Source organism: Curcuma longa, chromosome 9 (assembly GCF_044706935.1).
Source record: "Curcuma longa cultivar G26 ecotype Majalengka, Jawa Barat chromosome 9, ITB_CL_G26_1.1, whole genome shotgun sequence".
In the NCBI taxonomy this organism is placed as follows: Eukaryota; Viridiplantae; Streptophyta; class Magnoliopsida; order Zingiberales; family Zingiberaceae; genus Curcuma; species Curcuma longa.
Genome location: NC_133869.1, coordinates 7,731,677 through 7,756,253, shown reverse-complemented (window position 1 = coordinate 7,756,253; position 24,577 = coordinate 7,731,677). Strand labels below are relative to the sequence as shown.

General features: G+C 34.4%; 3 protein-coding genes and 1 pseudogene across 3 annotated transcripts; 1 reads left to right on the top strand and 3 right to left on the bottom strand.

Moving 5' to 3' along the window:
* Positions 1-2,173: 2,173 nt before the first annotated feature.
* LOC141834990 (uncharacterized) lies at positions 2,174-9,106 on the top strand. The gene is made up of 7 exons (XM_074722408.1): positions 2,174-2,467; positions 3,705-3,804; positions 5,091-5,156; positions 6,763-6,877; positions 7,222-7,304; positions 7,530-7,591; positions 8,753-9,106. The coding sequence occupies exons 1-7, from the start codon at positions 2,256-2,258 to the stop codon at positions 8,856-8,858; spliced, it is 744 nt and encodes a 247-aa protein (XP_074578509.1). The 5' UTR covers positions 2,174-2,255; the 3' UTR covers positions 8,859-9,106.
* A 2,199-nt stretch (positions 9,107-11,305) lies between these two features.
* On the bottom strand, positions 11,306-11,931 carry LOC141834618 (RNA polymerase II C-terminal domain phosphatase-like 3). The gene is made up of 3 exons (XM_074721940.1): positions 11,708-11,931; positions 11,509-11,611; positions 11,306-11,404 (listed from the first exon to the last, which is right to left on the bottom strand). Exons 1-3 carry the CDS (start codon positions 11,929-11,931, stop codon positions 11,306-11,308), a joined length of 426 nt encoding a protein of 141 aa, XP_074578041.1.
* A 3,168-nt stretch (positions 11,932-15,099) lies between these two features.
* On the bottom strand, positions 15,100-15,813 carry LOC141834354 (protein TIC 20-II, chloroplastic-like; annotated as a pseudogene).
* Positions 15,814-16,911: 1,098 nt separating this feature from the next.
* On the bottom strand, positions 16,912-23,048 carry LOC141834349 (uncharacterized). Its single transcript, XM_074721717.1, has 14 exons — positions 22,948-23,048; positions 22,558-22,675; positions 22,109-22,463; positions 21,847-22,033; positions 21,536-21,770; positions 21,388-21,456; positions 21,182-21,283; positions 21,000-21,040; positions 19,063-19,196; positions 18,927-18,990; positions 18,723-18,819; positions 18,541-18,650; positions 17,318-17,343; positions 16,912-17,210 (listed from the first exon to the last, which is right to left on the bottom strand). The coding sequence occupies exons 2-14, from the start codon at positions 22,595-22,597 to the stop codon at positions 17,108-17,110; spliced, it is 1,563 nt and encodes a 520-aa protein (XP_074577818.1). The 5' UTR covers positions 22,598-22,675; positions 22,948-23,048; the 3' UTR covers positions 16,912-17,107.
* Between the last annotated feature and the right edge of the window lie 1,529 nt (positions 23,049-24,577).

Below are 24,577 nucleotides of genomic sequence, written 5' to 3'. Positions count from 1 at the left end.
AATTTTAAGTAAATAAATTTATAAATATTTAATTAATTAATAAAATTTTTATGATATTTAAAAATTTTGATTAATTCAGTTTTTAACTGAATTAACCGATAAAATATCGGTTCGATTTATTTAATTTTTATTAAAAAATTTGGTCGGTCAGTTGATTAAAAAAAATTGATTTATTTGATTCAATTTTAACCGAATGGTCAGTCCTACACCTCGCTACTGTGAAACTGTTGTTGGAGTTAGATTTACACAAGCGATTCGTTTGTGAGCCACTTCAATCTACCCGAACAATCTACTAGTCCTGAGCCCTTCGTACCTTGTGGTATAACAGTGGTGCAAGCTTGTCGTCCAGTCAGAACTCAGGTGAATAAATTGGTATAGTAGGAATAAACAAAATCTTATCCGATGATTATGACACGCAGCTCATGATCATCCATTAACTACCATCTCCGGCCCAAGTAAACAAATTTCCTGGGCGTTATAGGGATCTACCTGGTGTATTACCTTCCATTCCATTCGTCAAAAGGTTCGGGCCCAGTAGAGTTCCTTTCTGGGGCCTTTTACGTAACCGATCAACTTGACAAAAAGGCCGCTCTACGGTCTCGCTGTCTTGATCAATTCATCCAAGATATTACACGAGGAAAGAAAATGAGAGAAAACCTAAATATAAATTAAATTAATATTAGGAGAGAAGAACAGAGGCGATTTTTGTTTATCCTCTCCCTCTTCGTCCAAGATCGAGTAGTCTCTCTAGCCCTAGTCATTCGCTTGCAACGAATTCGAGGTGAGAACTTCGCCTCGTTCCCTCCTCCTTTGTGGCAAAAGAATGTTTGCATTAGCCACGGTGCGCTCGAGATTCTTCTTCGAGAATTGGGGGTCCCTTACCTGGAGGCGGCGGCTGCGGCGGCGGCTGTTCATAAACTTCCAGAAACCCTATCGATGCCACCGAGGTCTTGTTGTTTTTAGGGCCTATTTGTACATAAATTCTAAATTCATGCCATCTGCTCAAACTCTGTTAAAATATTTCAATGCCAGCTTTGTTCTCATGCTAATGTTGTTCTTTGAATACTGCTTTTTAAATAAGCCAGCCCTCGTTCAATTCTCCCTTGAGTTGCTTTTTTCCTTTGGCTGCTCGAAGTTTAATATGAATCGTCATATTTTCATCTGGCAACAAATTTAGTAAACTAGCTGAGGCATCCTTTTAAATATTTAAATAAAATGCCATTTTAATTTTTGCCCTAACTACAATGTTTAGTCTTTCTCCAGTTTATACTTCGTGGTCATACCTCGCTAAGGGTGAGCAATAATTCAATTAAATCAAATAAATTGATCGAACCGATCGAATTAAAAAATTCAGTTCGGTTATTTCAGAAATTCAGTTATTTTTCTATAAAAAATAAAAATCAGTTAATTCGGTTAATTCAGTTCGATTTTGATTTTAAAATTTCTTATTCGGTTAAATCAAATAAACTGAATTATTTAAATTAGAAAAAATAATTTATAAATTTTAAATAAATAAATTTATAAATACTTAATTAATTAATAAAATTTTTATGATATTTAAAAATTTTGATTAATTCGGTTTTTAACTGAATTAATCGATAAAATATCGGTTCGATTTATTTGATTTTTATTAAAAAAATTTGATCGGTCAGTTGATTAAAAAAAATTAATTTATTTGATTTTTGATTTATTTGATTCAATTTTAATCGAATACTCAGTCCTACACCTCGCTACTGTGAAACTGTTGTTGGAGTCAGATTTACACAAGCGATTCGTTTGTGAGCCACTTCAATCTACCAGAACAATCTACTAGTCCTGAGCCCTTCGTACCTTGTGGTATAACAGTGGTGCAAGTTTGTCGTCCAGTCAGAACTCAGGTGAACAAATTGGTATAGTAGGAATAAACAAAATCTTATACGATGATTATGACATGCAAGTAAACAAATTTTCTGGGCGTTATAGGGATCTACCTGATGTATTACCTTCCATTCCATTCGTCAAAAGGTTCGGGCCAAGTAGAGTTCCTTTCTAGGGCCTTTTACGTAACCGATCAACTTGACAAACAAGACCGCTCTACGGTCTGTCTTGATCAATTCATCCAAGATATTACACGAGGAAAGAAAATGAGAGAAAACTTTAATATAAATTAAATTAATATTAGGAGAACAGAACAGAGGCGATTTTTGTTTATCCTCTCCCTCTTCGTCACGGTGCGCTCGAGATTCTGAGAATTGGGGGAAAGTTCTTCGAGGTTGATGGGCGCCAGCGCGAACGCAGACGGGGCCAATGGGGGTCCCTTACCTGGAGGCGGCGGCGGCGGCGGCGGTGGCGGTGGAGGTGGTTCATCGGCTTCCAGAAACCCTATCGATGCTACCGCGGCGGCGGCTCAGGCGCTGAAGCATAACCCGGGGTTGTCGATTGAGTGGTCCGCCGAGGAGCAGACGACCTTGGAAGAAGGGCTTAGCAAGTTAGTATCCCGAGCTTTAATCCTTATGACTAGGTGTTTGGATTGTTTGCGGAGGATTTGTTTTTTCTGTTGGAATAAATTATTAGATCCAGAAAATCGGCTTCTGGGGTTGGAGATTTCCAGCATATCTATGCTTTGAAGTTCTTAAAGTGAATAAAATTTTTTCAGATAGCGATTCTTTAATAGGTATGAATTTCAGGTGGAAGTCCTTGGATGTTTTACAAAGATCATTCAGCAATCTTTCCTTGAATAAATTGAGAGTTTCTGGATCGCCTTCTTTTCCCTCATACATTTGTGAAATAGTATATTGTTCTTGATCCCTTGTAAAGGGAGCGGAGATTCACCCAAAACTGTGGCAGCCAAGACAACTTTCTATAACATATTTCCTCTTCCCCTTCTTTGATTGCCATATGGCCGGTCACAAATATCCTTGTAGATAGCTGAGAAGTTAGGATGAGGTAGTGTAGTTGTCTAATAATACTCAATGTGTATGCACAAACAAATTATATGGTCCTTGATTTGAGAGGATCAGAACAAGCACCCATGTCAGTGTCTTTCCTGTATTAATGACACTTCTTGTCCATTGTCTAAGACCCTGAACTACTACTTTTTAAGGGGATGAATAGGATGAGAAAGTCACTTTTGCCTTTTAGAAATATGTTATCATTTGCACCTTGCCCAACTAGGTAATGACGTTTAATGAAGCATATTTAACATTTGCCCCAGATATTCTAATAATCGTTGGTGAAAACAATCATATATCTATCTATCTATCTATAAATATATCAATTACTATAGACCAAAACAAAGATGAGGATAAGCTGATTTGTAAGAGAGTCTGCTTATCTATCAGTATGATTCGGTGGATTGGAAATGCATGTTTGGATAGATTTATACTGTTCTGAGGAGGTCTGCATGTTTGGATAGATTTATACTGTTCTGAGGAGGTCTGCATGTTTGGAAACACAGTTTTGGATAGAGCAGCAAAAATCACACAATTTGAGTAAGTTGATACTTGACATGCTGATATTAAATCTGCTTGCTTCCCTAGGTATTCACTAATTATGCATTATGCTTGTACTTGAATCTGCAAGCTTCTTGTCCTCACCTACCCCATTCTAGATTCCTAGTGATAGTTGATATTTCAATAACCATGGTATTTGTAATTTTCTGAATAACATTTCTTTTAATATTTGTCTTTTTTTTACTTAATATTGATCGTGTCATGGATTTCCAGGTATGCTTCTGATGCAATTCTTGTCCGTTATGCAAAAATTGCCATGCAATTGCATGACAAGACAGTTCGTGATGTGGCCATGCGCTGTAGATGGATGACAGTAAGTTTTACCATTGTTGCTTGGATGTTTGCTTAATCATTTTGTTGAATATGTATGCTTTTCTATGCTTGTAACTGTGAACATGTGCAATTAACTCAGTTTTTTTTTATGAATATTCTACTGTCATCAGGGAGTCACTTCTTGAAGAAATAAATTAAAAAATTTCATTAATTTGATGGTTTTATGGTTTGAGATGCTCATGTGAAGTGAGCTTTAGCTTGTAAAGGAAAACATTAGCCCATTATTGAAGTGAGAAAAGCTTATTGCATGTAGACAAGGATAAATGATTTTAGCAGCTGGTGATTTATCTTTTTTTGGTGTAAATGAGGTTCACTTCTCAGTAAGTGCCAAAAGGGTACTGACAGAGTGGCTAGAAAGAAATTGTTAAACGTGTAGTGTTGAACAAGCTTGGTTTGGAAATTCTTGCAAAGACCATAAATTTCACATCTTTGCTTTCTGCATGTGTATACACACCTGTTTGTCTTTCCACTTTTTCCTGTTTGTTTTCCTCGAGCCAGCATCCTAACACGACGAGAAAGTTAATTTTAAACATTTCATTAGCAATCTACAAAGTATTTTTCATACACTAACTTGGACAATTTGTATTTTGAGCGCAGGATGTTTTTATCAGTCTATCTATTGATGAAATTAAATTTTTATGGTGTGCTCTCAATGCTATCAGGACCATTAGGGCATAGAGTTAATTCAAAATTTTATTTATTAAAATCTGTTTATTCTATTATCTCAACTTCAGTGAATCCCGTTCTACTCAAAATGTTGCCCAACTTGGGTGCACAGTATGCTGAGATGCACAACAATTTCTTTTTTTTATGGAATTATTATCACACACTTGCAATAGCAAGGAGCTCAATGCTGGTGTTGTTGTTGCTAAAGCCATCTGCTAACTTTGCCTAGAGTGGATTAATTTGTGCAGTTCCTAATCTAATGTCTTTTTTCTCTGTGATTGGAAAGGAAAGATTTGATATGTATGAACAATTAGTCTTTAGAATTTTGAAAGCCTTAAATTTCAACTTTAGAAAAAAAAAAAAAGTTAAAGATATTCCATTATGAAATTTATTTTGAAACTATGTAGATTTTTGTTTTAAATTTTAATTGTCTTTATATTTATGCATTGATATGTGTTTCATGTTTCCCTGGTAAAGAACAAGATGGACCACAATGGAACTCAGTTCATTCATCTATGACTTCAGTTAATAGCTTTTGAGAAAACTCTGGCAACTGTGGGTATGAACTTTTTGGTTGGTAAACAAGTTTATTTTTTCCAGAAAAAGGAGAACAGCAAGAGGAGGAAAGAAGAGCATAATCTCGCAAGGAAAAGCAAAGATAAGAAGGTAAATTGCTTATAGAATTTAGTTCCTCGTTTTATTTCTTTGGTTTTGCTATTAAAAGAATCTGATATAATTAGTGTGTGATATTCCTCTATGCATAATCAGCACTTCCAGTTTATTAAAAAGTTATTTTGTTGTGTTGATTTAGTTTGGTCGTCTTTCAGTTTTGATAAATTGTTCTCACTATGGATCTACATATATGTGGAGACTTCCTCAATAATCCGGACCATTTTCTATCCCATCTCAAATTGGCATCAAAACAATTCATCACTGACCGCCACCCTCTCTTTTGTCGCTACATGCCTTTGTATTATAGTACTCTCAAGATACAATGACAATTTGTTGTAGCACACTCCTTCCTGTTTTTTTTCCTTACTCTCTGTTTTCTTTTCTCTCTCCAGGGTATCCTGTTGGGCCTTGGCCACCTTTCTTCTCTTTTTAAGGCTTATTGTTTTATAAATTATCTTGCATCTACCTTTTCATTTTCTTTCTTTTCCTATTTCCCTCTTATTTGATATTGGGTGACTAGTTAATGAATATGATTCTCTCTCTTTTGATTTTAGATTGTGTTGCAATCCCTTCACATGGCATTAAAATGCTAGATTGTATTTTAATTTTATATAATCCAACTAACAATATAATCATCATCATCCATCAGTCCCAAGGCAATCCAATTTAACAATATAGTGATCAATCACATAATTGTATTATGATTAATCATATTGAAAGTGCAAAATAGAACTTCAGTTGGATTTTATCCAAAATGGATCAGTGATTGCCCAAGCTCAATGTTATCACCTCCTTCCTCTAATGCCTAGTTTCTTAATCTTAGCCTTACTTAGGCCAATCAATTCATAATTGAATTTAAGTTAATTCAGGTGAATCAAACCAAATTAAATTTTAGGTCCTAACATGGATATGATAAGTGCACTTTGAATGTTGGAGATTGCGATCTTAATTCTTAACTAGTATGCATTGATGTCCAAGAAATTCAGCACCCCACTCTTCAACTTGAAAGATTAACATGTAGATATCTTTCCAGGACCTCCTAATTAGGCATATTTTCTATTTTACTTTGCATAGCTGGTTATTTTAGTTAGAGGTGAGTGCTGATTAATTGTTTTCACATTTCATTCTGGTTTAGTTATATTTAGATGTTGTTCATCAAGTGTATATGTTTGATCTCTCTTGCAATGCATAAGCTGCATTGTGGTAATTTTTCTTATCACACATTTTGTCTCATGCCAGTCATTATTTTGTATCTTTTAATAACTATAACTGTTATGTAAACTGAATTTGCTTTGTCTTGAACATCTTTGAGAACCAACATTGATGAAACTTGAAACCTTCAAAAATCAGAATTTGCTGATTCATTATTCTTGAGAATGTCTTGTTATTTACACTTGAAACCTTCTCTTACTCTGGTTTATCTGAGCCTTTTTTTCCCTTTTTTTCCTATTTTTGATGAAACTTGTTTAAAGAATTGTAGGTTTGTAATCGTCTCTCATCTTTAGGGAGAATTTGGATTTCTATGTCTACTACTACTAAATTGACCTTCTGACTATTATTTAGAAGCTGAATCTCTGATGTCAGCTTGTCATTTTCACAGGAAAGGGTTTCAGATACTCCTGCAAAAGCGACAGGCCACCTTGGAACACGTCCTAATGTTCCTCCATATGCACCACCAATGCTCCCAGTTGATGACGATGATATTTCATATAAAGGTTTTGATATCTTCCTTTTTCCATTTTTAAATTTATTGTGGTAAATAGGTTTTATGGATTAATTTCCATTGGAAACCATATTTTGATTAGGTAGAAAATTCATTGTGATTTACTTGATCTAATATTAGTAGACGTCAATGGAGAGACAACATCGATGTATCTAACCTAGTTTGGACAAACATGCTTTGAAGATGATGATAAATTATCTAATTTTGGACATTAAATTTAGTAGAATAGGTGATTGCCATTATTTGGACTAATATATTAACTTCAAGCAATGTAGCTTCACGAGGAATGTGATCTTTCTATTGATTTTACTTGTAAAACTTTTTTTTCTTGCACAGATATTGGTGGTCGAACAGGAGAGCTTCTTGAAAGTAACACAGAGGCCTTCACTAAAATATCAGCAAACTTTACTAACTTAAAGGTATGTTTATAATCTATGTTTCACTTTTGTATAATTATTTTCCAACTTCTAGCAAAGTGGACTTATTAATGCTTTGGTGAAGATTGCCTTTGTTGTATTGGATTATTAATTTTCTGCAAAATTGTCTAGCCTCAACTTCTATCTATAGACATGATTACAGATTACAGATTCCAGATTTGGGTATAATGAATCCAAGCATAACCAAGTGTTTGTTCCTTATTGCAGATACAAGACAACATAAACCTGTTTTGCCAGACACGAGACAACATACAAGCAGTTTTGAAAGAGTATGTTTTTTCTTTATCAGAAACAATATGTTTTTATATTTAAGTTTTTCAACCTTTTGTTATCAATTTTTAGCATACCCAGGTATGTGTTAGTTTATAAGGAGAATTGTGCATCTTCTTTTTGATGATAAGTTTGACGATATTGATATCATACGCTATGCATTATGAATTTGATTGCCATGTTTCTTAACATGGATGTTATACTTTTTGACACATGCTATCTTTGTTTTTTTCTTTAAAAAAGTCAACTGCGTTATGAATTTATAACTCCAACAGGCGTGCAATTTGTACAATTTCTTGATCTTGTTGCCCTTATGGGAATTAATCAAATATATGGTAAAATATGGACTGCATATTAGTTTAACAGTGATACTGGCAGTTTGACCAATGTTGAGTTGGTGCAAATCCAGTGCATCCTTTATTTAGAATTTCCTTGATCCTCTTGTTCTTTTCTTCGCTTTTCCTATTTTTGTGTGATACTTGTCTTCTTCCTGTATTGCTATGGTTCCCCCTCATGGAACCTTGGATGGATCTATGTTTCATCATTTGCAGTGAGCTTTTGTGGATGAAGCTCACTCAAGGAAGGGAACTTTTTCTTCTTACAATAGGCGAGCACAATGCTGCTTCTCCGAATTCTCTTCCTTTTCATGTCAACCAGTACAGATCCGTGTTAGCACACAACTCAACACGAGCTGGTAACTGATGGATCAGTTTTGAGATTGAATATGTTGAAGTGGATGAGTGAGGTCACTAGATAATCTAAAATACCAGAAGTATTTTTTGCATACAATTAAGTGGAGAATATACAGTGTGTTGGCCTTGAGTGGACACTGTTAAGTTTGTACAAAACATGGGGAAAATAAATAATGAATCAAACGCGATCAGTTTCTGCTAGATTTTCACATGTACTGTACATCAATGTTTCCTAGTAGCGCATGCATCATAATAGTGGCATGTACATCATATTTGTGGGCTGAACCTACAAATTATTCAAATTCTGACCATAACGTGCAATCTGCACTTGGAGGCTTTGAGCATGTATCCAAAGAATTTAATGCAGCCTCTCTGTGAATTGAGAAGAAACTATTTAAAGACAATTATGTGATATTCTATTTGTTCAAGATATTTTATTGAACTTATAAACATCTAATCTCTTTGCAGCTTGACTGATATGCCCGAAATAATGAAGCAGATGCCACCATTGCCAGTGAAGTTGAACGAAGAGCTTGCCAACTCTATCCTGCCGAGGCCAAACTTGCCTATGTAGACTTCATGGATTGATCAATCCGTCGTCATTGCTCTGTCCAAGGAAACGAAAGACCTACCTGATCAAAATTGGTAGTTAGTACTAGTGGTAATTCTATCTGTTGCCCTGCTCGTTGTACCTTATATAATGTTCATGTTCTTTGGCCTCCTAATTAGTACATATTGTCTACAGATAACCTACGCAGTGTATCGAATTTTTGTAAAATTGATGATTAATTAGAGTAATGCACAGCCAGTAAGTAGCCTTCACTCCATGTGTTTGTTCAGACATTGTAGGCACTGACCTTTAATCTATAATGCACAGTCATTGCTCAGACATTGTAGGCACTGACCTTTAATCTGTAATGCACAGTCACTGCTCTGACATTGTAGGCACTGACCAGATTATCGAACTTTGACGTTGAAAAGTACCTCAAATAATATTACGTTTATATTTTATTGTCATGTTACGCAGACAATTGCATGAAGTGAAAGCTTTTAGCTTGTCTATTTACTTTGACTTTCCTATTTTTATTGCGATTCAATGATTTGTTTTTCTTAGTTATATTATATGGACCAGGAAATTACTCTGATAAATAAATTTGTAACTAATTTGTATAAATTAGCAATGTAAATTGGCAACCATGCGTACACAAGTTCTTAAAGTGGGGAATCATTTACCTTTATTTTCCATTGTAATTTGTAAAATGAAGAAATGTGAGCAATAAAACAAAAGGAATATTGAAAAAAAAATTTTATAACAAGCGTAGTATGTAAATGAAAATTTCCATGAGAACAAATATCATTATTTATTTTATAAGTTAATTTTAATATCAAATATATATATATATATATATATATATATATATATATATATATATATATATATATATATATATATATATATCATTTACACTTTAATCTTTTCAAATTCTGCATTTTAATTTGTTGTTTATTATGGAAATAATAGTAACTATTGGATATGTGATTTGATGAACTTTTTTTTAATAAGCAAAGGAAAGGTACATATTAATTGCCTTTTATGTACTTGAATAAAAATGTTTAGTTTGACAATGAAATATATATCACGACCACTGATACATAATTATCCTCAAAATAATATTTTTTTCTTAAAAAATATATATTGGCCTTGGTCTACAATTCTACAGAAATATTTGGATCAAAGTAATGTTTCAACAATAATTTTGGATTTTCCTGTTTCACAGATTCTTGATGAAAAAACAAAAATATTTAGAATTTGTGAACTCTTGTAAAAAATAAAAATTAATTTTAAAAAATGCTGAAAATTGTATCACTTTGAGGGCAATGTAAAATAGTATAAACAAAAAGAAATCTAAGGGTCAAAGTGACTAGTTACAATGTCAAAGAAGAATTTCGTAAAATCGGAAAATGTATGGGGCGAAATGAAATTTTCGTTGGTTTAAACAAAAATTTCTCAACTATTATTGGTGTTATTTGATTCGTTACTCTCCGGCGATTACCTTCGATGAAGCTGACCTCGACCAAACTAATCCCACCTCAAGTCAAGACAATACTTTCAAAAATTAATATATTAATTATTCCAAGATTGGAATATATTAAAATAATCCGACGACGACGGCAAATTAATTATAGACCAATCACGTACTACTTATTCTACTAATTAATAAATATAATTAATTAAACTGGCTGGTGATCGATTTGTTTAATCCAATCTACGTACTGCTCCTCTTTACATATATGCATGTGTGTGGATAATTAGGCACATATATGCAAATTAATTAATCTTAATTAATTTCCAGTACGTACTACTGTTTAGTTTGTCCGTTAGTTTCGTTTTGTTGTAATATATATAATTAATTAAGCTAATTAATTAAGAACAAGAGATCGAGACGATCCGATCGATGGGGAGCTAGTTACGTTGTTACACCCACGTACGGCTGTGGACAGGCAGACGACGGCTGTGGCTAGCTGCAACAAAATTCAATAGAAATAGATTTGGATCATGAGGATGGCCGATCGATATATCAAAAGAGCATTACCGATCCAAGTTATTTCATCGATCATTCCATTGTGTTCCCCGAGTTTCCTGTGCGATAGGCACTTACCTACCACACAAGGCTCATTCCCCCTAATGCTTTGCATTTTCCACACTTGGTCTCAAAGGAGCACCAACTCATAGATATTTTCCCAGTAACCTTTTAGTCTCAAAGGGGTACCTTTGGTATTTCCCCAGTAACCGCAGGTCTCAAAGGGGTATCATATGAGTTTTTAAACTCGATCGAGTAGTGTTTCTCCAGTAACCAAAATGCAGTGGGAGTCCCCAAGGAAACTAAGGTACTATCCAATGTAATGACGAATAATAACTTTTCTCGGATATATACTTCAAATTAATCAAGTTTAAAATGTATACAAGTGTATCAGACTAATACGACTGTAGCATAATCTAGAACAACGACAAATAAAGAGCTATGCTCTGAGAGTGCTAGCAAGTATGCTTCTGACGTCGACATGACTCGTAGTATACTGATGCACCAAGTGGTAGTCATCATGAACTCTCTCTAGCACCTGCTCAATGAAATAAATTTTAAAAATATTAAAGCATTTAAAATTCAAATTAGTCCTCTCTTAATTAGTACAAGAGTAAGTTATAAAAAAAATTAATTTCTTACCGATAAGACAGATGCTAAAGCATCATCATCATCCACGCCAGTATAGAGTGGTGAATCTCCTGTCACCCTATACTTACGCCAAGTGTAAGGAAAATAGGCGTATCTGCACAAATTCAATTGTCAACCATTTAAATGATGAATAAAAAAGATTAATCAAATAATTAAAGAAATATTACTTTATTTATTTATTTATATATACCTCTGAATGAGAATCAGATTCCACTGATTATGTGGCCAAACTTCCACAGTATCATCCAAAATTAATACATCAGACTCCAAAGAAGTGACTTGATCTAAATTTTTGACTAATGAGCCACGATCATCTATGCTCGCATCCTCTCTGGAGATGATCCTACCGAAGAATATAGTGCCTGTGGGGTCTAATAGATCAACCATCGCAGCTGCATATCTCTGAGTCCCCATAGTAACCACGTGTAAATCAAATAATTCTCTCGCCTACAATTGAAAAACATACAAAAAGATTAGTACTATTATGTACATTAGAGCAATAGAGCATATATATCTATCACAGAAGAAGAAAAGGTATGTATGTAGGGAGCAGTACAATTACAAAACTAAAACTAGATTATAGATTAATACAAAACATGGATGCAATATTAATTATAAATTTATATAAACACTATAAATAAATTAAGAAAAGAAACCCTACTATATATACTAATTATTAATCTAGCAAGACCAATGAACCAAATCACAACATCATGTTGGGCCCGAGACTCTTTCATAATTAATCTTTTCCAATATTTTTAATTCGGTTATGTATGAAAAAATCGAAAGAAAATGACTGAAAGGTAGAGCGCAACAGATAATCTCAATATATATATATATATATGCATTGAATTTAACACTACTCTAGTTTAGATTTGCTCGGAATTAACTTAGCGAATATAATCGAATATCCCTAAGCCCCTGGCCTCTTTTGACAATATTACTTAATCTGAGACTGATCGGGCACTATGAAGCTAGCTAGCACTCTCCCTAGGGCATTCACATCTTCACATCTTTAAGAAGAGAAGCTAAGAGTTTTGATAGAAATTAAACAAGTTCTCTAATTCACATCTTCGTGACTTGATCCAAAGAAAGACACTGCTATGCGTCCACTCCTTTACGGACTTGCACACCCTCCCCGCATCTCCGTCCCCGGCCCCAGATCAGTCCCTTCCCCAAACAGATGGAAAATTGGTATTCACAGTAGAGAACTATACGTACGTACGTAGTCATTAATTACCTTTACAAGGAATTCTCTGATTCCGGGTCTCAGTTTCGTCCAAACTCCAAGACTCTTGATGCAGAAAAGATCACAGTCTTCCTTATCCTGCTGCATACTCACTTTTTTCCTCAAAACTCGTCTATCGGCGGGATCCACTCGATCAAACTGATGCAAAACGGTTAAAACATTTAATTATTTAAACAAAATCGATAAACAAACTAAATACAATGCGAGATGGATTATATTACCTGGATGGTGTCTAGGAGAGTGAGATCCAAATCCAAAACTAACGCCAATTTAGGCGTAGAAATAGGCAAGCCTACTCGCTGCTTTTTGGTAGCATTGTCTACGCCGGCGCTGGACTGATCATCGGCGATGCGCTTGCGTGCTCTGTTTTCATGCGATCCCGCGGGTATTTTGATGTCGTCGGATACGAGCAGCAGCGTCGTCATGAGAATCAAGGAGATGACGACGAGGAGAATTTCGAGTGGAGAGGTGAATTTCGAATCGATCGGAGAGAACTGGACGAGAGAGGGACTGGAGAGAACTGGAGAGAGAGTGGAGAAGTGAATCGGCGAGTGAGGGTGTTTGAAGAATAAAAAAGAAAAGAGCTATTTATACCTGAATAAATATAACGCCTTTTTTTTTAATCTTTAATTTCCAATTAATTTTTAATTTTGTTAAAACAAAGTAATCCCGCCACTTCATTTCCGCTTCATTTAAGAAATTTTAAGATATCAAAAAAAATGAATAAGATATTATTTATAAAAGATATCAGAAAAAATTTAAGAAAAAAAATTAAAAAGACATATTAGTGTAATAAAAAATATTTAGATAGGTCAAAAATGAAAAGATCATCGAATTGCCATTAATGCAGAAGATAAAAGAGTCGAACCTATAATTATAAATATTGTATTTATGTTTTAAAATATATAATATAATTAAATAATAAATGAATGGATAAAAAAATAATAAATCAAATAATGAAATAGGATATCTTAATCTTGAGAAGCAAGAACACATTTGGTTGAAATTTTATTATTATTATTAAAAAGAAAATTTAAGAGTTCAAAAATAAATAAAATAAATATTTTCCATGTCTAATGATGAATCATTTCGATTAGCATCTCACCAAGCACTAATAGCAACATCGATGTGAATAAATAAAGATAGCGTAAATTAAATAGTCTTTGACAAAGAGTTAGCAATTAAGGATCATTCTTCGATAATGTATTGTCATTTCACAGTTTTGAGATTCATGAACTCTGAGATGAATCTCAAATTTGAGTGATTTAGTTAATTAGATAAAATAAGATTATGAATTTTTTTACATAAAGATTTAGTGCTAAGTCAATGTGCACCAAAATTAGTCAATTAAGGACATCATATCAAATTCTAATGATTTCCAACGTAACTATGCCTAGACATCTCAGTTCTTTAATCAACAATGGATGAATTTTAAATAAGATGAATATTTTAGAGCGAGGTGTGCATAAATTGTCTATTTCTTTGATTAATGAGGCAATATTTGAACACCTTGATTATAAAAAATAATAATAATAATGGATGAAGAGCTTAATGAACATTTTTTGAATTGCCAAAGAAATTAAATTTGAGATGAAAGTAATAGTGAACATCAGAATCAAGTATAGACAGACCTATGGATTAATATAATATACTAGACGACATCAACTCATATCACAGCCATGGCAGGCACACCACTAGCAGCTGTAATGACTGCAAGAAGAACAATATCATCGATCGGCCCAATCCAATCCAGTGATAAAGCATTGGATTCAGAAGAACAATGAAAAGTCAAAAACAAAAAAAAAAAAACTTTTTAAATAACTTGCAGGCAGAGCAAAAAGCCGATCGAGTCTTGACACGGTCACTTGAAATTCCACAAGTACGTGTGCATGTCTGATTTCGTTAGTTGATGCAGATCAAAATAGACCCACTGCACGGGGATTCCATTCCCTCTCTCATTCCCAGACTTGACCGTAATATTTAATTATTTGTACCTTTAATATATTTAAATTAAACAAACAATCTATAACATTTGAATTGACTGAATAAGAAAGTCAGAGAAATTAAATTATTCCAATATGGAATTAATCCAACGACGGCGGCAAGGACCAATCACTGGCTGATGATTTGTTTAATCTAATCTACTGCTCCTCTTTATATATATGTGTGGATAAGGCACATTTATATCCAGTACTACTGTTTGTCCGTTTTGTTGTAATTAAGCTAATAAGAACAACAGAGAGTCCAAAGGTATGCATGGCAAGTGAGTCATGATTCATTTCATGTTTAGACTGATTCCACTAGGTAAGCATCTGCAAACTTACGCTGCTGGAAGATGATAAAGAGATAGCACAAACACTCAGAGAAAGCATAAATTTGAGATTTTTGGTAGTCCTGTAGAAAAGACAGCAAGTTTCAGGAAAGCCCGACGACCTCAAAGTTGTCGCTCCGCTGCAGATGCAACGAGAGGCAGGTAAGGCGTCTTCCCAAGGATGCAATTGATGACGGAGTACAGGAAGCGAGCGAGCGAGAAGGTAAAGATGGCGTGGTATCCCATCTCCAGCACCCGGAACCCGATCCCTCTCGATGGGGTGCCGATCGAATACCCGCTGCAGCAGGGCAGGGCAGGGCAGCGCGAGGAGGACGTCGAGGACAACGGCTTGCATGGAGTTGTAGCGGACGTAGTGGCTGAAGGCCGGGTTGCGCACGATTCCGAGGTAGAGGGCGAAGAAGGCGACGAAAGCGGCGTAGGGGACTGAGTGGTAGGCGGCGGCGAGAGGGAGGATGGGGGCGACGGCAGCGGCTGCGGCGGGGACACGGGCAAAGAGGAAGTGGCCGTAGTGAAGGGAATCGAAGAAGGGGAGAGTGTAGGCGAGCGCGGAGACGAGCCGGTCGGTGGCTGGGACACGGACCATAGAGACGGCGGTGGGACGGCGGTGCTTAGGGGAAGGACGGAGACAGAGTGTGAAGGAAGGAGGGGAGGAGGCTGGGTGGCAGTGGAATCGAAGGAGAGGAGAGAAACGGAGGAGGGCGAGGGTCGTCGCCATTGCTGCCGCCCTGCTCGATTCTTTGTCGGCGTGATTATGGAAATTGGGGAAGTAGGCGGTAAAGGAAGAAGTTGATCTTCTCCGACCGTTCGATGACGTGAGAAGAAAGATTCTGGCCGTTGAAGTTGGGTAGACGGTTGTAGGATTGCTAGTAAATGAACAAACTTGAAATTATGCAAGATAAAAATCTATCAAAAAATTATTTATAAAAAATATATAATTATGCATTTATTAAGTTATCTATGATTTTGAACGTTAATATATATCATCTTAAAAATATATATATAAGACTCACATACCATATTCTATTAATATCTCCTTTTTATTAACACACATTCATATTCATTTAACATTAATATTTATTATTTAGGAGTCTCATTATCTATTTATTTTATCTTTATTTTTATTTTATAATAAATAAATAAATATACCTATACATATTAACTGCGTTTAAAGAATTAAACATTAATATATGTATGGATGTTAATATATATCACCTTTATAAAAAAACATAGAACTCATATATCACATATATATTATATTAATATATATTCATATTCATTTTAATATTAATATTTATTATTTATAGATCATATTATTCATTTATTTTATATTAAATAAATAAATACATTCATCTACATTAACTGTGTTCAAAGAATTGAACGTTAATGTGTATAGATATTATAATACCCATATCCACATTGATTGTAATATCATTTGAATGTTATAACATTTGCACACTAATACCAATATAGATATTCTTATAAGTTAATATATAAGATATTATAACACTTATTCGTATTGATTATAACATCATTTAGATCTTGTAACACCCATACATGATGTTCTTATGCATATTTGAAATATAAAACATTAACTTATTAGCATATAAAGAATTAACTTACAATTGCATTTCAAATGTATGACTTAATGTTTTTTTTAAACACACACATACATTTATATTAAAGTATATTAAAGCTTAAAAAATAATTATTTTCAATACAAAATTATAAATAAACATTTAAATATTTCAAGTCATATCATAAAACTGACAGGTACTCGTACAGGAATATTCTCACTCAAAAGATCATATGCAAATATGCGGAAAAAAATATCTTTATTAAGGTGAAAATGTTCGAGACATTTGCAGCACTACATTATATAAATACCACATCTCAGCAATCCGAAGGCCTTTCAGGAAACTACAAAATTTTAAATAATCAAACTGCATCTGCAAACTCAATCATTTCTCACTGCCATTCAGATCAACGTTTTGTAGCAACGACAACTAAATCTAGCTCTCACTTGCCGACGCATTACTACCAGCTTCAGCAGACTTTTTCTCTTTCTGTTTCTCCCTGCGTTTCTTGTTTCTCAATGCATTCTTGCTCATTTCTCTGAATATATACAGATGGGATATCGTAAGTCCAGCAAAATGTGCAAGTGAAAATTTTGATATTTTTCATCGATACAAGAAGAATGATGAGGATGAGAAGGGACTTACGGTGCCGGAGCAATTCCTCCAAACAGCTGCAAAGATAAAAGAATTATTTAAGCATACTGGGTAGCATAGAACAATCGCTTAAAATAATATTATAGCTTATTCATTGATTTAAATGAAGCAAGTTGATCATAAAGCTAGAATTTTATTGTATTCAAGACGCAAATTGCAATGCACAATGTGGTTTCATTTTTTAGAATTCTGTAGCATAACTAAAAAGTTTAAAATAAAGAAACTATTATGTTCTTAGTTTAGTATACTCTAGAATATATATCATGCTTTTATGTGCCGGTCAATATGGATGGGTAGAGCCAAAATGTTTCATTCCTATGAGCAACTAATGTCAGCATAGGTGAATGCCATTGTGCTATTGGTGCCTATACAATTTTGATGGTACTCACTTAGACAAAACCTATAACGATTCGTATCGTCTGGAACCAAGCAAGATATGATTTCATATTTCGGGCAAGGGGAGAGGATGAAAACGCTATAAAAAAGGAGGGAAGGAAAAAGCCAACTGGAGCACCAGCACCAATAAAAAAAATGAATTTGAAATCACAGAAACCAACGCACATCTACATCCACGTTGAAGTCCAACTAGTAATTAATTGATAACCAAGATATATTTATAGACACCGCATCTCAGTTCCAATTGTGATAGTTCAAGTCCAATTACTAATTAATTGATGACCAAGATATATTTACAGACACATGGATAAACCAATTTCAACAAAGGATGTCTTAAGAGCATTATTTACTCTGAATCCTAAAATGTTACCAAATCAATGACATTCGATGTTGCAACTAATGCTAACATTTGATGCATGAGGCATTTTTGTATTAAGGAGGTATGATCATTACTTGAGATGTTTATTATATTTTTATCACTTGATCCAGAACTTTAATTGAATTGATTTTCTAATAGCAATTAGTTTATGTTTAGGGTATACAAATCAAGTGAAAAGGAATAAGACTAAACTCATTTGAGTTAATCTCCACATGTTTTGAAGTCTGCCAAGTATTTGCACGAGACTATCAAAATTCACATTGTTCCAACCAAAGACCCAAAGTCCAACACAGACTAATATTTTATACTGTTGTATACACTATAAAGCTTATGATGATTATATTTTAGATATTAAGTGAAAGAAACCATCAACTGGATAATATTACAAACAATCTGTTTCTCTCAAAAATAGATAGAGTGAAAATAGAAGAGTAAATACCTCAGCCTTAACTGAATCAGCATTTTTAGCATGGGGTGGACGGTATGCAGCAGGCTTTTGAGCAGGGCTAGCAGGGATCTTACTTGTCTCTGTAGATTTTGAACCCTGAGCTGAAAAAAACAACACAACTGAAATGAGATAATAGACTGTCATCAATTTTTAATGGAGAATTAATGAGTAACCTTTCTTTTCATTGTCACCAATCTTAATAGTGTTGACAGACTTCACAAGCTCATCAATATCACTGAAGCTTTCAGGTGTTTCTGGCTTCCAGTCAGCCTGCATTAGCAAGCCTCTTCCATTATGAGCAGTGATTTGATATGGGAGTGGGAGATAAATGAACATGACACAAGACTAGCAACAAACACAAAATTATGATGAGATACCTGATACAACTTATTGAACATCTTCTTAAAATAAAGTGATCCATCATGGTGGAAGATTTTTATCCTTGGGAAAAGTTGAGCATTAGCCACATCTCCTTATGCTGAAAAAAGATAATTATGGGTAGAATAAAGATACCCATTGTCTATTTGCAGCCTTGGTGCTGTGGTGGCAGTCATGAAATACCGCCCATCAGGCGACCATTCGCTAATCACTGAACATTCTGCTTTTGTTGTTCCAAGCAATTTCTTTTCCTTATAATCCCAAAATGCCTATCAAAAGGAACAAAACTAGAAGAATATAAAGAAAACAGCATTTCACAGTTTGCAGACTGTGCTATCCTCTCGAGCACAAAAATAAGTGCAAAAGCATTTTATAGCATTTTAACATCTATCAAAAACAACAGCTAAACTGCTCACAAATAGTGATGTTCTCTCTCCCCTAATAACCACCAGATCCATCTATGATTCCTGTTCTACTATATTAACATTTTTGTATGTTTTTACCAGACATTTTAACACATAAAACATGGTTGACTGTAGCACATTACTATAAAATTTGTCTAAGAGGCCCAAGATGATCATACAAACTTCAAAATCCCTCTCAATTGTTAAGTTCTCTAACGTTCCTATGCCTCTCCTTGCACAATGAATTCCTCTTAGTTCACTTGCATGGTTATAGCTCTGCATTTGTTTATATATATATATATATATATACCATATTAACTTATTTTTCCTCAATTCTTCTCTATCAACAAAGTGTTCAAGAATGATAACATTCTTCATTTCCTACCAACTCCTCACATCCATCTCTCAAGATTCAACCTCTCTGTGACATTAGAACTTTCTTCTTTCTTGTTGTTTCTTAAGTAATCGAAACATGAATAATCTTACAACTTATTTCCAAATTTTCTTGTTTATATAAAGTGCACAGAACAATCTCACAAAACCATGTAAACCCCATAGTAATGTCCATTCTAAGAGATTTTAAAACAATATCCATATTTATGATCCTCATTGGCCTTTATCCAAACAGAAGATGGCCTTCAATCAATTTACTATCATAATCTGTTTATTAGTAATTAAGTGGCCATCTACAGGGTAAGCTATTGAGGAACTGAATAGGTATGAGTTAAAGAAACTCTAGTCTGCTAACACTGAAAATTTAGGGAAAGAAGAGAATAAGAGGAAAGTGCAAAATGGGGAAATTAGAGCACTGAACCAAGAAAACATGTTCACCTTCAGCAAAACAACCATGAACAAACCATTATATTTTTCCTTCTCACCTGCCTTCTTGTAGATGCAAAAAATCTTGGACTCTTTCATTAGCCTAGTTTAGAATATGATGATTCCAATGCCCTTCGTTTAACTAAAATGTTATAAAAATATCGATGTAATTGGCTTCCACATACTTATGGCTATTGTGTCTAGTTGTTATACCAAGGAAATAATAAAGAAGAATTCTACTTAGGAAAGTTATAATTTTTTACAAGTCTCACCTAACCTTTTTTTTTCGGGGCTTGAGAACAAGTATATTTTCCAGGTCAGCCAATAATCTCAGTGTAGACATCTAATCCTCAGCATTAGATTCACCAGATACAAGCTAAAAGTTCATGATAGATTATCACATAAAAGAGAGTGGTTAGGTAAACAAGGAGAAAAGAAGCCAATAAAGCTAGTATGGTTATATTTTAAGTTTGAACACCGTAATACCAAATAAAATTTTCCTATAGCTTCAAAAAATTGTCAGAACAACTTCTTGCCTGCCGACAGGACACTGCAGTATCATGGTTGACGAAAGGAAAGAACAACAATAAACTAGCCCAATTTGGTATGGGCATAAAGTTAGTCAAACTACGTATTACCAGGGGCAATATAGATAAATCAAGATGTTACACACTGAACCAATAATTAATTGAAACAAATAATCTAAGTCTCAAGGATCTATCTTTATTGTTGAGCAAAAATCAAACATATCATACTATCATGGTTTTAAGAAATAGCAAATCATTAAAAAAATTATGTTAAGATTGAAAGAAAGCAATTATAATGCTCACTAAAACCAATCTGACATACCATGTCACCAGGTAGATTTCCAAAGCCGGCCAAACATACAACTGGAATAATCAGAAGTTAAGGAAATATGGATCAGTTGACATCAAAGTGTCTGATTTATTAACTATTAAGTGATGAAATCACAAGAATTTCATCACGTGGTATCAGATAACAAGCTGACCAGATTACCAAATAAAAGATACCTCTTCCTTTGGGGTTGAATCTGACTGTATTGTAAGGGCCTTGCCCAAGCTCCAGTGATGGATTGCCTTTCTTGTCAAATATTGTTGCTTTTGCAGGCATGACTAAGACAAGCAAAGAAGAATCACCGTAAATGCTAAATGCAGAAAGGTAATGGCAGTTTAAATGTAGGGGGAAAATTAGAAAACAAGAAGGAGAAGTAGGATACATCCATAAACAACAGCAAACTCCAATCCAGAGTAAGACCATTGAACATCATGCACAGGCCCTTCTTTTCCTGTCATTCTCTGAAAAATCAATCACACTGGTTGACATTGTTAATAACAGGGATCAAGAAATTTGACAGTAGAACAAACCTAGAGAAACAAGTCCTTCGTGGCTCCCATCAGTAGTTAGATAGTTCAATTTAGATTCACCATAGTAACTTTGATTGGTTTTATCAACATCTGATTGAGCAACTACTAGAAGTCCAGAACATAGCTTGTTCCAATGCATTGTCACAGTTGAACATCGAAAGAAACTTCGTCTAGCAATGGGCTGAGTTTGAGCATCCTTATTAGATGAGAAGATCTGAATACTGGCAGGAATACCCTGAGTAATAAGGCATATTCTAGTTACTAAATTCTTTCTGGAGCAATATTTGTCCAGATAGAGTAGGACTAATAACCTTTGATTCAGGCAAAAATGCTGCAATATAAGACCCGGGAGCCTTTGACAACTCAATTGCAGCAACACCTGGCAGTCTTAACCTATAAATAATTCCTTTTGAGAAGTCCTTTGAGTCGAAGAATTGTATCTCATTTGTTGCCAGCCGGCAGGCAACAGATTCATCAGAGCTGAACTGAATGGACGGCCTGAGGACTCAAAAAATGCTACATGAAACTCTGATATTTATCATCAAGATAGGAATATGAGTAAAAGAAGCAAACCATGTGGTCTTAGTCATATTCTTCTGGAAATGCTGATGAACTGATGCACCACTAAGAATTTCCCAGAGCACAACATTTTTATCCTGAGGGTTGGTAGATTTCTGAAATGTTTGGAGGTAGGTCCCACATGGAGACAAAGCGGCACCAAGAAGGGAAGGTATCTCAAAAGACCTTATCTCATTGGAGCTATAGCCATCGTACACACTGATTACAGAGTTGTTTTTGGTCACCATAAGCCTAGACCCATTATCACAGAACCTTGCCACGGTGCAAGAAACTCTCTCGAGTTTGATTGCCGGTTGTCCGTTGTTGAATGGCGGACCTTTCCATATGGAGAAACCTTCTGGTTCTCTAGCTTGAGTAACCAAGAGATAAATAGAAAAGGCAATGCAGGCAAGGTATTAGTAACGGCGAGCACGAGAAATCATGCAAAAGCGAAAAGAACATACCAAGGATCTCCAAAGTAGGTGATTGAACAATAGAAGTCATGGAATCCTTAACTGGCTTATATGTTAGAGTCAGAAGGACAACAATCTTCAGTTTTAAGCAGCGTTCACAACTAGCGAGCTACAAGAAATGGCAACCCAATAACACAATTCAGAAGGGAAACATAACTGATGTCAAAATTACCAGGAAATACAGGAAAAAAACTATGCCTCACCAAACTTTATAACCTTAAGATGTCAATTTAATCTAAAAATCATGCAACCCCGATAAAAGAGACATCTTTAAGTTCAACACCGGATTGGTTTCCAGACGCCACATCGAAGGAGTTTCGCTTGACAAACACCAAAAACCCTAGTATATAAGGACGCAGGAAAGAAGAAAAGTTTATGTACCACAAATCTTCGCCGGCGAATCTCAAAGTAACCACGAGGTCCACAGGCGGGTGCTCCGCTCGTCCCCGGTGGCGTTTGGCGGCGGCGAAAGATGGTAATCCTTCGACCGATCTGCTTCTAGATTTCCACTATCGCCCAAGTTTTGTTCGACGGCTCGGTCCGATTTGATAATCCGGTCTAGCGGTCTCACGTGAACCGGACCGCCTTAGGCCCGGCCCGGCCCGGCCCAGTAGTACTCGGAATTGTTTTTTTTTCTTTTTTAAAAAAATCAATTTGTTTTATTTTATGACATAATAAAATAATCCATGTAGCTCATGCTATATATTTAGATAAGCACGAATTAATAGATAAAAATAATAATAATAATATAATAAATTTATTATCATTTTAAAAATCAATTAAGTCATTGTCTTCTTTACGTTTGAAAACTATGTTCATTTACTTACTAGTCGTTTAGGAGGGAAAAAGAGAATTTGGGCCACTAAACCACAAATCATGCCACAAGAAAAGGAATGAAATTGGAATGCCGCAGATCACGGACACATCCAATTAGATTGACAAAATGAAATGAAACAAAATCTTCAAATTTATTTTAAACCAAATCCATCATCATTAAATTACTAGACAATTTGACAAATATTTAGTTGATCAGTCTTATTCCATGAACACGAGAAGAAATTATTATTATTATTATATTTATTTTGCATAATTTTCATAAACAATTCCACCGCGTATTACGTCACACGCCTATTTATTTTATTCACGTAGCCTCAGACTACATTTTTAAAAAAAGAATATACATAGATTAATTTAAAAATATATGCGTGACAAGTGCTTGATTTATGACCCATTTCTTGAATTTTGCTTTCCAAAAAATAAAAGGGAAAAAAAAACACATATCATCGCAAATGAACGCTCCTCTTTCAATTTTTTTTTTAAATCAAAAGAGCACCTATACATCAGTCCCGTGAAAATGATAAAATTATCCTTAAATATTTTATTCAATATTATTATTTTTAATCATACATATTAAATTCTAAATTGATAGATTAGTTGTATGAACAAGACATATCCACGTTGTAACAGCTATAAAATCATAGTTGTTATAATATTATAGTAGTTATGAAATCATAATTGCTATCATAGTTATAAGTAATTACAGTTTCATAGTTATTAATATGGTTGAATAAGATAAATTTGTATTCTAATAGTTATGAAACTGTAATTGTATTATAATTTTACAACTGCTGCAACATTGACTTATTATATATATACAAATAACTGATCTATTTAGAATTAATGCATAATGTTAAACAGCGTAATTGATGATACATATATCATTTTATAAGGGCCATGTGGGTTGGAAGACTATTTTGATTAAAAAATAAAAGATACATCACTCTGATAATTTTATAAAAAAGAAGACGCTCCTTTTATTTTTTTTATCAAAAATAAATCTAAATCAAGAAGATTTCAAAGCGTGATTTATCATTATTATTTGCGTTTAATGGTAGTTGTTAACACGCAAGTGGCTCATTAGATTAGAACGTTAAATGCTTTGTAGTCTAATTATGAGCGCCTGAAGCGCGTGGACCCCACTTATCTCCTTATTTTAAATTGATTGATTTAT

Coding starts and splice junctions, on each gene's coding strand:
- LOC141834990 (XM_074722408.1), top strand. CDS start 2,256: ATGGGCGCCAGCGCGAACGCAGACGGGGCCAATGGGGGTCCCTTACCT. Junction 7,305..7,529: donor CAAACTTTACTAACTTAAAG/GTATGTTTATAA, acceptor TCCTTATTGCAG/ATACAAGACAACATAAACCT. Junction 7,592..8,752: donor ATACAAGCAGTTTTGAAAGA/GTATGTTTTTTC, acceptor ATCTCTTTGCAG/CTTGACTGATATGCCCGAAA.
- LOC141834618 (XM_074721940.1), bottom strand. CDS start 11,931: ATGGGGACTCAGAGATATGCAGCTGCGATGGTTGATCTATTAGACCCC. Junction 11,612..11,707: donor AATCTGATTCTCATTCAGAG/GTATATATAAAT, acceptor GAATTTGTGCAG/ATACGCCTATTTTCCTTACA. Junction 11,405..11,508: donor CTTTAGCATCTGTCTTATCG/GTAAGAAATTAA, acceptor TTCATTGAGCAG/GTGCTAGAGAGAGTTCATGA.
- LOC141834349 (XM_074721717.1), bottom strand. CDS start 22,597: ATGACTTCTATTGTTCAATCACCTACTTTGGAGATCCTTG. Junction 18,991..19,062: donor AGGCTGCAAATAGACAATGG/GTATCTTTATTC, acceptor ACTTTTCCCAAG/GATAAAAATCTTCCACCATG. Junction 18,820..18,926: donor TGTTCAATAAGTTGTATCAG/GTATCTCATCAT, acceptor TTGCTAATGCAG/GCTGACTGGAAGCCAGAAAC.